Source organism: Epinephelus moara, chromosome 23 (assembly GCF_006386435.1).
Source record: "Epinephelus moara isolate mb chromosome 23, YSFRI_EMoa_1.0, whole genome shotgun sequence".
In the NCBI taxonomy this organism is placed as follows: domain Eukaryota; kingdom Metazoa; phylum Chordata; class Actinopteri; order Perciformes; family Serranidae; genus Epinephelus; species Epinephelus moara.
Window position 1 is genome coordinate 14,139,110 of NC_065528.1, and position 12,690 is coordinate 14,151,799.

The following is a 12,690-nucleotide window of genomic DNA, read 5'->3' on the forward strand; positions in this document are numbered from 1 at the left end:
GTCAACATGAACAACTCTCTCTTAAATCCAAACACCAGACTGCTAAAACTCAAATTTGTGATGTCATAGGCACTTCCATTGACCAAATCACCATAATGTCATGCCAACTAATTACTTCCTGGTTCACAACTGGCAATTATTTCTATTGTCATTTCAACCGTAGCTCTAAGGTTTAGAGATATATTGTAAAATACAGTGGTCCAACCTGTCGTGACTTTTCTCCTGTGCTTATTTCATGTACTGTGTTGCTTTGCTAGCATCTGATAAATAAAAGCTACTGGCACGGAAGCTAAGCAATGTACTGCTGTGGAAGCAAACAGCAAAAAGTATTTTAGCCATCTAAAAAAAACTAATATCAGTGTAACTGCATAATATAATTTAATATTTGCTCTGCTTTATATTCCACACTAACGTTTGGACACTGTGGTAGACAAGCAACTTCAGTGTTCTGCTACATAAAATTACTGTTTTTGTCAATGGAGTCTGGTGGCTTCGACATAAGAAAAGGGAGTCTGACAGCAAGGTTAAGCGGTGAAATTTAATATTCTAAATATAATGTAAGCTTGAGTTGATATTGATTTTTTTGGCTGGCCTTTTTTTTTTAGGTGGCTAAAAACTAACCAACTGAGGCAGCGCTTGCTCAGCACTGTTTTATTTAATGTACGTAATGTGAGGGTTTTCTACCCAGAAGTTATTGTAAATAAACATTGTGATTTGGTCTATAGAATAAAATTAATTTAGGTCAAAAGAAAAAAAAAAAAAAAAAAAATTTGGGTCCACAAAAATCTGGCCCCCATTCATTGTCAATGGAGCAGCTTTGAGAGAGAGTAGCTCATGTTCACAAATACTAATTGAACTTTCCTAGACCATGGACATAACATACTGGAATTCTTAATTTAAGTGTTGCTCCCCTTTAATCTGATCTTTAAGCTGCACTGAATGAACTTGTGTGTAATTCTCAATCTGATTACAGTTATGTACACGTGTTACGACACTATATGAGCTTTGCTATTAGATGTGGTTAATAATCTCATATTACATGTTTATAAGTGGATTTAAGGAATGCAGAGACTGGTATGGAGGATGAAGAAAACAAAATTGAGTTTTATATGTTTATATCTGTCTAATATGTCCACCAGTACAGTGAATGTAATGGTGGACATTCAGACTGTATGTCATACTGAGAAACATTCTAGCATGTGGTCTATTAATGATCTGCTAATGGAAAATATGGATTTGCTTTAGTTGTTTTCTATTCTGAGTGATCACAATTGAATTAAGACTATATTCTCGCCTGCATGTCTGCCACAACAAAGGCAACCTCTACATTGTACACATCCAGGCCTGCATACCTTGTGTCCCCTGTAGAAAGCTATCTCCTCAGCATTCGCAATGATCCTGGAGTGTACATAGCGCAGGTAGCCTTTCCTATGAGCCTCCTCGGCCACCAGCTTGCCAAATTTAGGCGAGCAGGCACGCAGGACCTTAGCTGTGGCAAAGACCACCAGGCCGGCCAGCAGGGTGGGCCCACTGGCGTTGGCCCCCCTGGACCTGGCGGTCTGTATGAGCGTGTAGGAGGTGAGCATCACGTCCAGGATGGGCTTGGTGAGGTTGGAGTAGAGGTGGGCCACAGACTGGGAGAACATCATTACATCCTCCGTGAGAGACTGGTCCGGGTTGGCGAGCCTCCCGTCCATGTTGCTGACTCTGTAGTAGGTCTGATCGGTGAAGTAGGTCCGGTAGGCATGGTTCACCAGCCGGGTGCGGAAGGCCAGAGCCAGTTTGCACTCCAGGTACCGGATGGCGCTGTTGACGAACGTGGCCGGGATGGCAATGAGGAGCCATTTCATCAGCTGGATGATGAAGCTCCTGGGCTCCTTCTCCACTATCGTTTTCACTATCTTTCCGTCCAAGCTGGCCACGTAAATAGACAGAAACGTCCTGGATATGAGCGCCACCGAGTGCAAGGAGAGCAAACCCAGCTCTCTGGACACGAGCTTGGGGAAGAGGATTTTACCAAGTTCGAGGATCTGCTTGAAAAATTCCGCATTTACCCCGGGGGATGTCTTCTTCAGATCCGCAGCACATATCCGTGTTTGTACCGAACAGGCGGACCCGTTTTCCGCCTTTGACCCTTTATTCCTGGGATCTTTGTTTTTGCTGAGCTGCTTGCAGATGATGGGGTACAGTGTTTTGACACCATAAGCGGCAGCCGCAAGGAACACGGCTCGCTTCGCCGCAGCCGTGCGGTCCCATTTTACGTTGGACGCCGCATCGAGGATGTTGGACATTTTTCAAACGTTAGTCGTCTCTGCTGACGATCCGTACAACACCCATCCCCCAAACCCGACTCACCGCGTCGACATAGATACACAGAAGGACTTGTGGTGGTTGGATTGATGTGAAGCGAGCCCGATACATCATGTACCGCTACATCCTGCTCTTTTTCCTGTACCAACGTCAAGCAAGACAACATACAGTCACTCTACTTCCGGTTTGTAGCTGTCAAAATAAAAACTCAAGTTCAACTTCAACTCTGCTAGCCGCTAAGCTAATTGTTACGTTGTAAAATGCTATAAGCTTGTGCTAATACTGTTAGCATGTCGTAGTTGTATGGAAAATGTGTTAAGTATAAGACAGGTGTTTTGACAATGAACCTTGTGAGTGGTAGTGGAGACGCATTTCATAACATTACCTTAGTTAAAAAATGTTGCTGGTGGTTCTGGCTACATATGAGTAGAGGAAATGTCTCCTACACGCTAAGCTAATGTACACAATGAAAAATGCCATAGGCTTGTGCTAATGACGTTAGCATGTTATATTTGTTTGGAAAACATGTTTAGTATAAACCAGCTGTTTTGCCGGTGAACCTTGTGAGTTGCAATGGAGCCAAACTTTGTAACGTTACCTTTGTTAAATGTTGCTGTTGTCCCTGGCTTCTTATGAGTAGAGGAAATGTCTGCTAGCCGCTAAGCATGCCATAGGCTTGTGCTAATAACATTAGCATGTTGAATAAGTGGGGAAAATATATCGAGCAAAAGACAAATGCTTTGTCTGTGAACGCTGCGAGTTATAATGATGCCAATTTGTGTACTTGTAACTGAAATTGTGGCTATTAAGCCACGTTTAATATGTGTTTTGGGTGGGTTTTGAATCAACTCAACTTTACAGCACTTCACAGACACCCCACTGCTAACTAGTGTTTTGGAGGTGTAACTGCAGAGGTGGGGGAGACATGTCAAATAGGTTTTAAAGCTCTAATGAGGGACTTATGTCTTTTACTTTGGCCTAAGAGAATGGCATACAGCTTTAAATGCCTATATTTTGTAGTAATCTTATCACTGACTTTAATGAAAACATGAAAATTGTGGTTTCACAATGTCAAACCCCAGACACCCCTCTCCTCTGACAAATAAAGATCCCTTACTACAAACGTAGATTAAGTGCTTTCAAACTAATGGTTTTATTTTTTTAATAAGTAAATTCGTCTACTTCCTTACTGATTGTAGTTTTTGCCGCTAACTTGTCGCTCCTTATTTCCGCCCTACGCTCTTTCATTGGTCGCGCCCCCGGCCAAAAGACGATTGGTTGCGTGATGCACGTAACGAGGTAGTCTCTACTGTATCGACTGTATTTAACGGTGCACTGATAACCATATATGACTATGTTTTTCCTTTAAAAAAATAAATCACTCAAAGAAGGAAACTGTGATGGAAGTCACAAATATGTGGCGCTGTATGGCAGAAGGATTTCAAATTAAGTGTTTCTAACAAGGTAAGAGATTCACTTTAAAATGTTGCTGAATTTCCACCTTTTTAATGCAATGGCGTCAAGATTTACTGACTTGAACCTAAAGCATCTGTATGTTTTTTTAGTTGATCACATTCTATTCAATTTTGGACAGATTTGGAAATACATATTCCAAGGAAAACTGGTCACCCTGTGAAAATCAATCTAAAATATGTTGTTTATTTTGAATGTATCGTTAATTCATTGAGTTTTAAGATAAACCTCATGATCCTGCTCGATAAGTTTCATATACAGAAATCTAAAATTGCCATACCATCCCCCTATTTAAAAGTTTTTATAAATAAAAAATGTGTATCCACCATACACCATGAGCATATAAACAGCTATTTGGTAATTTATTTTAATTTAATTTTAATTTAATTTTTAGATGTCTGACTGTAATATTTATAATATTTAGTTCAATAAAGTTGAAAAAAAAAAGTTTTTTACTGCTTGTCACACAGTAATTCTGCATAAAGAAAAAAATATATTATTAAGGCAAGTTTAAATACAAGTGATTAAAACATATTAATACAAGTTTGTGAACTTACGTCATAAGTGGCACGTGAAAGGATAAGTGGTTTGTCCTCGCGCATTTTAAGCAATAGTAAACGTTAGATAGCTACCTAGCTAAAACTATAAGCTAGCTACCAGTGTAACGTTACTTTGAACTTACTCACGTTAGCTACCGTTATAGCTTTGTTGTTTTCAGTCACTACACTAAAATTTCCAGTACTTCTCTGATAATTAAAAGCCGTTGAAAATGAACTGGGTCGGGGGTTCAAGGTAAGCGACTTTAGACGTGCTAATATTTAGGTTAGCCTACAAGCGTTAGCTAAGCTAGGTAATGCTAACGTAACGGCTCTTATTGCAGGAACAGGTTTATTATGAAGAATGATGCCAAGAAGCAGAGGGTAAGAAGGCGAAATAAAGTTTTCATGACTTCACGAGATAAAAGCTATAGTCTTATAAGAATATGTCTGGCTAAATGTTGTGGTGTTGCTCTTTTTGTCCTCAGGAGTTCTTTGAAAAGAGAAAAATGCAACAGAGGCTGAAGAACTTGGGAGTAGCTCTGCCAGCATCTCCTCGAGGAACTAGCTCCGGGAGTATGGACCTAGTGACTCTGTTTATCGTCAACCAGATTGCTGCTAAGAAAGAAATTAAAGGTGAGAAGCAACAACTAGTACAGAAAGATACTTTATGAGTAAACAGTTATAAAAAAAACATACTAAAGAAGCTTGAAGGGAAAACATTACATGACTTCAGGAGAATAAAGAATGAACCACCTCCCTTATGTGAAGCTAATTAAATTTCCTAAAGCTAGTAAAAAATATAATAGTACACCTAATGTGTTTTATAATGAGATGTATCAGACACACTCAGGCACAGTACTTTAAGTCTGCCTAGTTCAGATAATTACATAGCTTTATTGTAATGCAGCTTTTAAAAACAGAAAAGGACTCTTACGATATAACCATGCTCAAAATTGATCTAGTCTCATATGATATTATCAATGTAAAAAATATAGTATAAATATGTGGTAGAGAGGAGGACACTGAACAAACTTATCCATTATAGATAATTCTGAGCACCCTCTCCACCACCTACTGGACAGACAGCTGAGCTCTCTCTCTAACAGACTGGTTCAGCTTCCCTGTCACAAGGACAGATACAGGAAATAGTTCACCTCTGTCTAACAGGAAACTGTCAGCTTTATAGTTTTCGGTCCCAACCAACTTCACTATGTTTTGGTCTTCAGTAACCTTGCACATGGAAAATTACCATGTTATCCTCCCACTTTACCTGACTGCCCTCTGAAAAGTATAACCTCAACAAATTTGCACATTTGTTTTATGTATACTGGTAGTAGAATATTATCCTATGGATATATATTTAATATTGTATTTAGTATTTGTATTTAAGTATATTTAAAGTGTATTATTGTATATTCTTACATTGTATATTCTATAAATATTCCATAGACATATATCACATAGTCACACAGTTTACCTCTTGTTTGCACTATCCCTCTGCTGCTGTAATGTTGCAAATTTCCCTTCTGTAGGACGACTAAAGGATTATCTTGTCTTAAATATTTGCTTGATATGTCTAGTGTGTGTAGATAATGACGTAGATATGTTCCTCAGTCCCTCAGTATGGCAAATGATTTAAGTAAACAATGTTTGTGTTTTTCAGATCCTCTAAAAGTAGCAGTTCTTGCCAGCAGTAAAGGAGGATCCAAGCAGAAGAGAAATGAGTCCCTGGTACTGCCAATGAGCCCCTGCTCTCCATCACAGCTGAGTCTTGTTGAGGGCCAACCTCAGAACAGGTAGAACTGAAGTGTGGTTTGTATTGACACATATGATTTTGTCAGCATCACCCAGGTCTTTCACTGCACAATCACATGAAATTAAGTCATTCATTCATTGTGTGTATTCTGCGTCCACATCTAGTGTTCAAGGAATGAGAAGAAGAAACAATGTTATTCCGCAAGGCTTCAAGTGTCGACAGGTTAGTCACTTTACTGTCAGTTTTCTGCGACCCTTTAAAGGATCTGTGAAGGATACAAATAATGGATGGATGGACTCTTTGGCTAAAAAGTCTTTCATGTTTCTGTTCCCGAGTTGTCACCAGTGCTGGAGTCAGGTTTCTCAGACAACAGTGCATCTGACTACCTGCCACCCAGAACCGACCGCCTGAGCCCTTTCTCCACTTCATCAGCTTCCTCAGGCCAAGGTGGTGTTGCAAAATATTTTACAGAGCAAACTGTCATGAATTATTTTACACAATGATAACTGTGCATTTTTAATCTGTGTGAGTGCATTTTATACAATAATCCAGTTAAGGCCAAATCAAACTGGTCTCCTCAGGAATATTCCCCCTGCAGCTGAACCTCCAGCAGAGAGGCCAGACACAGACACAGCTTCTTCCGCACTGCTCCCCCCCACCGTGGGACACCTCAGGGCTGGAGCAGACCAAGGTAGTGAAAAGAGAATATTATTTACAATAACATCACCACATAATGTCATGGTTACAGTTACATTTATTACACAAGCATGGGAACATTAAACTCCAACTGTAGCTTTATAGGCCTTACTTGGACTCGCCATCTACAGTAGTCAACATTTAGCTGTACTTTGGCCCATAATACAGTGTGAAAATGGCTCAGTTGACGGTGGGCTCAGAGAGAAAGGCAGCATGTGATGCTGTGTTCTTAGAGAGGTTATCACTGATTTTGCATGTAGCAAAATACCAGTGTTCAACCAACTTGAATACCGCTTTGCCTTTTACCTTAAAGTGATATTTTGCTTAGGTTACAAATGCACACCTCAAGTAAAGCCGGAGGGCACACTGCCACGTCAAATGTCACCAGATAAAAGCTTTGCTTTGCAAAAATGTCAGTCATGTTCATTCAAAACTTGCAAATGCACCAACTAGTGTGATCCTAAGCACAGAATTAAATAGTATTAATAACTGTGAATTAATTTTTCAAGTGTACGGAACACATCTGTAAATTACTGCTTAAAGGATAACTTCGGTATTTTTCAATCTGGGCTCTATTTCCCCATGTGTATGTGTGTGTATGATTCATGGGTACAACTCGCTCTAAAATTGGTTCAGTATTGAGGGAGGCGGATGTAGCCGGCAGCCGCGAAACAAACTAAAACAGTAACGGGGGCAAATGCGTTCCGTATAAGTTTGCGCATTAAAAGTGCTTTTTTTCGCCACTGACCGGTTCAGATCAGGATTTATCTTGCTGCTGCTCAGATGTCCCTCCATCACAAAATATCTCCCTCTGGTGCTCCGGAGTGCCGGAGCTGAGACGGAGCCGGAACGCAGCACAGCCGCAGCTGGTGGAAACACACACATTGACTAGAATGGAATCCTGTCGGCTCCGCTGCCGTGCCGGAGCGCAGACGCAACCAACACGCATCTGGTGGAAATTGGCCGTGAGGCTGCTGACTGATGAGGCTGATGAGGCCGATGAATCTGTAAAGACAAGGTTCATTGTAGCATTGTCTTCCTGACTGAACTTTTGCTAGAGCTTCATTAAATGTTATTTGGTAGGTTTCTTAAATACGTTTTTCCTCTGTCCTAATCCACAGCAGCTCATTGCTTAGCATCTGTGTTGGTGCTCCTACCGCTCCTCCAATCGGGAGGCATGCTGACAAACATTTACTGTATGTAATACACTGGCTATGGATAAGAACTCCCTACAATGCACTTTGAAAAATTCAAACTATCCCTTTAATTAGGAAACAATGAAATGATAATGGCTATGTTGACTCCTCCATGTCTGTAGATATGTCAGATGTAGTATTTTAGATAAATCTTTGGTCACTGCCAAGAGCAACTACAGCTGGGACCTGACTGTGAACTCCTGTGAAGGATTGAGCTTTAAAATGTGACAGCGTCTTCCCAAATATGATGCAGTTTGCTTTTATTTTGCTAGTTTCAGCCTTTCTCCCAGCCCAGAGGTATGAGCAACAGTGTCCCCTGGTCCTGTGGATCAAACCCACCCCTCTGCCAACTGGAGACACCCATAGCAGCCCAAGTCCTGTTCAGAAGTCCAGTACCAGAGTGAGAACAACACTAGAATTTGATGGATTATTTTCTGTCATTTTAGAAAAAATCAAATCATATGTGTGATATCACAGTAACACAGAGGCACGGGACAAAGCGAGACATGAGGTCACCTTCTCTCTCAACCAGCTGGAGGACAAGGAGCCCATGTTGGACTTCAGTCTTCACCAGTCCGACACTGAGCAGCAGTTTGAGGGAGATTACTTTGAGGGCTTCAGAACTGAACAATGTGAAAGAGAAGGTGAATATTGTGCTTGAAATTCTTACATAACCACGATGACTGTCTTGTTGAGAATTAACATGAAGTTTGATTTCAGCATCTCATCTTGGAGGAAGAAAATCAAAGATATATCTCAAAGATCATACACCTGCTGAATCCTCAACACCACAGTAGGTGTTTACACATTAAATATTATCACTTTTTTATCATTGATGGGTGATATGCTTTGTTTTTATGTTTATTTTGTGTCATCACTGTCAGAACTGTCCCTGAGTCTCAGTGCATGGACGTGGCGGGAAATGACCACATACATGTGAGTGTGTAACAGTAAAATAGTCTTTTGCTGCCACCAAGTGGTAAAGTTTGTGGCTGCCATGGAACCAACATTGAACAGAGCAAACAATAAAATCTTTGAGACGTTTAAGAAAATGTCACCTGTTTTTCCAGTCATATTGAGATGTCGTACAGAGCCTCTGACAGTATTTGTTACTGATAGTTATCCCGATAGAAGTACTTTTGATTTGGGCAGTTGCAGTTTTACATTCTGTTTTATTCACAGCTCTCCAACTGCACCGACATGAACTTTTGTAAGTTTCCTAAGCATCTCCAATTAATATACCCATTTATTGTGTATAAGCTGGAGAAAAGACAGTAAATAAGGAGATATTTTCCCCCTTTTTTTCCAATTCCATAGCATGTCTTGAATCTAACGACGACTCCATGGATGGCTGTAAATTCTCTTGTCATGGAGGTTACCTCAATTCAGACTCATCTGATGTAAGTAAAGTTACATGTTTTGTCCCTCTTGCTGTTGTACTGTGACTGCAGAATCACCTCAGAAAAAAAAACAGTTTAAGTTGCAGTAGTTTAGTCTACATTTTGTAATACATACTGCATTCCTTTTAATTAAACTCAATTAAAATCAGTACTGTCTTTGAAAAGTCTTAAAAGCAGGGTTCCTACAGTAATGGAAAACATAGAAAAAGTCCTGGAATTTCATATCACATTTTCCAGGAATCGAAGAGTCATGGAATTTTGTTGTATTTAATGAAATTGTTACAATAATGTTATGTGGATGACCTTCCACGTACTGTAACATAACGGCAAATTAATTTTCTATATAATATGCATCAGTGTGTGACAGCGTTTTGTTTACCGTCACGTTTGTTTCGTCATTTTCATCCTGGATTCGTTTTTCCCCTCCTGTATGCCAGCTAGCTGAAATAATGTTTGAATAGAGCGTGAGTCTATGTTTGAAAAATGCCAGGCAAGTGGGGCAAGAAAAAATGTTTTCTTTATTATGGGTCCTTCAAAAAGTTACTGTAAAGTTTGGAAATTTTGTCCATGAAAATGTGTGTGCACCGAATTCATTAATCTTGTAAATAAAAAAAAAATAGGCCTTAATTGGTATTAAACTCTCTTAAATCAATCTTTCAAAAGTCTTAAAAATGCAAAGAAACCAGAAGTAGGATTTAATGAATCTAATTTTTTTCCAATGTTGCATTGTAAATCAATTTCAAAATGATTGGAAGCTGTTGTGGCAGTTCATCTGAGGATCCAAAATACAAACACAACCAGGAAACGCTGAATGGTAAAAGGCAGTTTATTGTAGTTTGAAGAAGTGGAGCTGAAGGCTTGAATGAAATGATGGCTGAGGTGGACCAGGAATGGCGAAGCGAAGCAGGCAGATTAGCTGAAGGCAGAGCAGCCCAGATTCAGAGGCAGAATACGATAACAAGGCTGGACGTGGTGAATTATGGTTGAGGCATGAATTGATGTCCCGAAGTACAAAACAATAAAGTGCCAAAAATGTATTAGTTGGTCTGGATTGTCTGTACCTCAGAGGAGACTGAATGATCTGGATGTTTTAGCTGGAGTTCTATACTGCAGTGGCTTGATTGCAGATGAGGTTCAGGTGTGCAGATGCAGCAGCTGCTGGCACTCAGGAGGATTGGCATCGAACACAGACAAGTGTAATACTAGCAGACAAAAATCCTCCAATCAACATCTTTCAGCAAAAGTTATTCATTTCCTAATTTTACCACACATCAGCACCCACTGTTCTCTTTTGCAATATCAAACATCAGCACTGTTGTGTTTCCTTCTTCTGACTGTATTTTAGGATGATGAATGCTGTGAGCCATGTCTCCACGCTGCCTCTTCTTTTATGGACCGAGCCAGTTGTGCAGATAACCTAAACCCAAACGTGGGCTCACAGGAGAATCCAAAACAAAGGCACAGTAAGCTCAGGGCTTCCACCCCGCTCCTGAGACCCAAAATGAACTTAAGAGACAATCAGATGGAGAATGCAGCTTTCCCAGTTAAAGCCTCTGGAAGTAACAGCCAACAGAAGGGAAGCAGCACAGCTCAGTTTGCATCTCCTCAAGCTCTGGCTCAAACTCAGAGCTCCGAGCTGTGCAAATGCAAGAAAACACCCAGTGAAACTCGAGACGCTGGAACTCAAACTGTCGACAACCCTACAGCTGAGACAGGCAATGCCTGGACTCAGTGCTGCGCTGATGTAGACAGTGAAGCCACTGGATTTAACTTGTGCCTGCCACCTGTTGACGTGTCAGTACAGCTTGCGGCCACAGAGAGGCAGGCTAATACTGCTGCAGAGCCGAGTACACACACGCCTTCAACAGGCAAGGCGAGGAGTGGAGGGAAGCATACGACCAGGACCAAGAAGAAATCCAGAGCTGGTTCCCAGCCAGGCAGCAGCATCATAAACAACAGTGATGGCACAGTGATCCCACAGAGAGTCATAAACCCCTTTGTTGATGTGAGCATGACTGATGGAAGAGGTATAATGTAAAAGTGAGATATTGTGTAAGATTGACATTATTTAAATTCTGCAGATTCCACTGATGAAGACATAAATGAATGTGGGTATTTTGTTAAGTACGCTTGTTTTCTGCTCTTATTTCTGAATTAGCCAAGGAGAACAAAGAGGGCAGAGATGAGAGAGGGCAACGAGAAAATGGCCGTCTGATGAAAGACCTCTCAAATGAAGTGAGGGAGGAGGTCACATCTGCCACGAGGGCTGACAGACTCTCAGAAGAGGCCAAGACACTTCAGGAAATAGCTGACATTTTGCTCCTGCTCAAGCAAAGGAAGGAGGTGAGGAAGTAAGGTGGATGGGTGAAGACAGCAGGATATAACGCAAAAGCATGCCTGTTCTGTGCATCTTAATTCAAAGCATTATTTTAATAGTTTGTTTCAGCATATTTAGCCACATAAAATATACAAAGTGTTTGTTCTAAAGGCTACGACAGTTAAATAAAGCCCCAAAGCGTCGCTCTGATTTATTCGTTTATTTCTTTCCCCGTATACATATTCAAGTGTTAAGATTTCATGAAGATATTTTTTTTTATAGAATATAAACTCTAGCAAAACATATACAGCTTGAACAATAATCAAATATACTATACAGCACTGTTTTTTTTTTAATTAGTGTTTTTGTCGTTCCTCGTAAACCGTAGAAACACACATAGTTGGTTCACATAGAAAAGAATTTGCAACCATTTCACCAGAAGTACACATTAAATGTCCCCACAGTGGGCAGAGGACAGTGTCAAAACGACTGGATGTCAACAGCTGAAACAATCACGCTAAATATTTGGTCAACACAAGTTTTATTACACAGTCTGTGTTACGGAGCTTAATCTGTGTGTGTGTGTATGTGTGTGTGTTGCCTGTAATAATACTTTAAGTACAAAACTAGTTGGTGTGGTTTTAAGACAACTCATCCTGGACCAAATGAAAATAACAGATATAACAATACCATCACATTTTGAATTATAATCAGCAATTTTTCCCCACTTTTAAACTAGTCTCCATCGAATGAAACGGTTGACAAGCTTATTTTAAATGCTGACCATTTTCGAAAGCATACAGTAATATTGTTAATGTGTTGTTACAGTTATAGGGTTTCCTCATGTGGGTGTTTGTAAGCCATTTTATTACTGTGTCACCATTGATGAGAATAATATGGTCCATATTTCTAATATACTGATTCAGGGTTCCCACGGTCATGAAATTCCGGTCTGAAAATTGTTTTTGGAAATAACATAATGTTTTGGAAAATTATTGAATAT

At 40.2% G+C, this 12,690-nt stretch overlaps 2 protein-coding genes across 2 annotated transcripts in view; one reads left to right on the plus strand and one right to left on the minus strand.

Annotated features, from left to right (window-relative positions):
- Positions 1 to 3,482, minus strand: part of LOC126384660 (ATP-binding cassette sub-family D member 2-like) — a 33,330-nt gene extending 29,848 nt beyond the window's left edge. The window contains exon 1 of the mRNA XM_050035829.1: positions 1,353 to 3,482. Coding sequence (XP_049891786.1) covers positions 1,353 to 2,291 — 939 coding nt within the window. The 5' untranslated portion in view covers positions 2,292 to 3,482. The remainder of the gene's footprint in view (positions 1 to 1,352) is intronic.
- LOC126384664 (uncharacterized) lies at positions 2,372 to 11,743 on the plus strand. Its single transcript, XM_050035833.1, has 14 exons — positions 2,372 to 2,494; positions 4,808 to 4,955; positions 5,986 to 6,118; positions 6,243 to 6,300; positions 6,414 to 6,525; positions 6,660 to 6,769; positions 8,243 to 8,370; positions 8,448 to 8,614; positions 8,691 to 8,763; positions 8,855 to 8,906; positions 9,153 to 9,180; positions 9,288 to 9,370; positions 10,716 to 11,397; positions 11,529 to 11,743. Exons 1-14 carry the CDS (start codon positions 2,423 to 2,425, stop codon positions 11,723 to 11,725), a joined length of 2,043 nt encoding a protein of 680 aa, XP_049891790.1. The 5' UTR covers positions 2,372 to 2,422; the 3' UTR covers positions 11,726 to 11,743.
- Positions 11,744 to 12,690: the final 947 nt, after the last annotated feature.

Bases quoted from the DNA above. Each gene is read 5' to 3' on its own strand.
- LOC126384664 (XM_050035833.1), top strand. From the start codon at position 2,423: ATGTACCGCTACATCCTGCTCTTTTTCCTGTACCAACGTCAAGCAAGA. The intron at 4,956-5,985 runs GTGAGAAGCAAC...TGTGTTTTTCAG, and splicing joins TGCTAAGAAAGAAATTAAAG to ATCCTCTAAAAGTAGCAGTT. The intron at 8,907-9,152 runs GTGAGTGTGTAA...TTTTATTCACAG, and splicing joins CGGGAAATGACCACATACAT to CTCTCCAACTGCACCGACAT.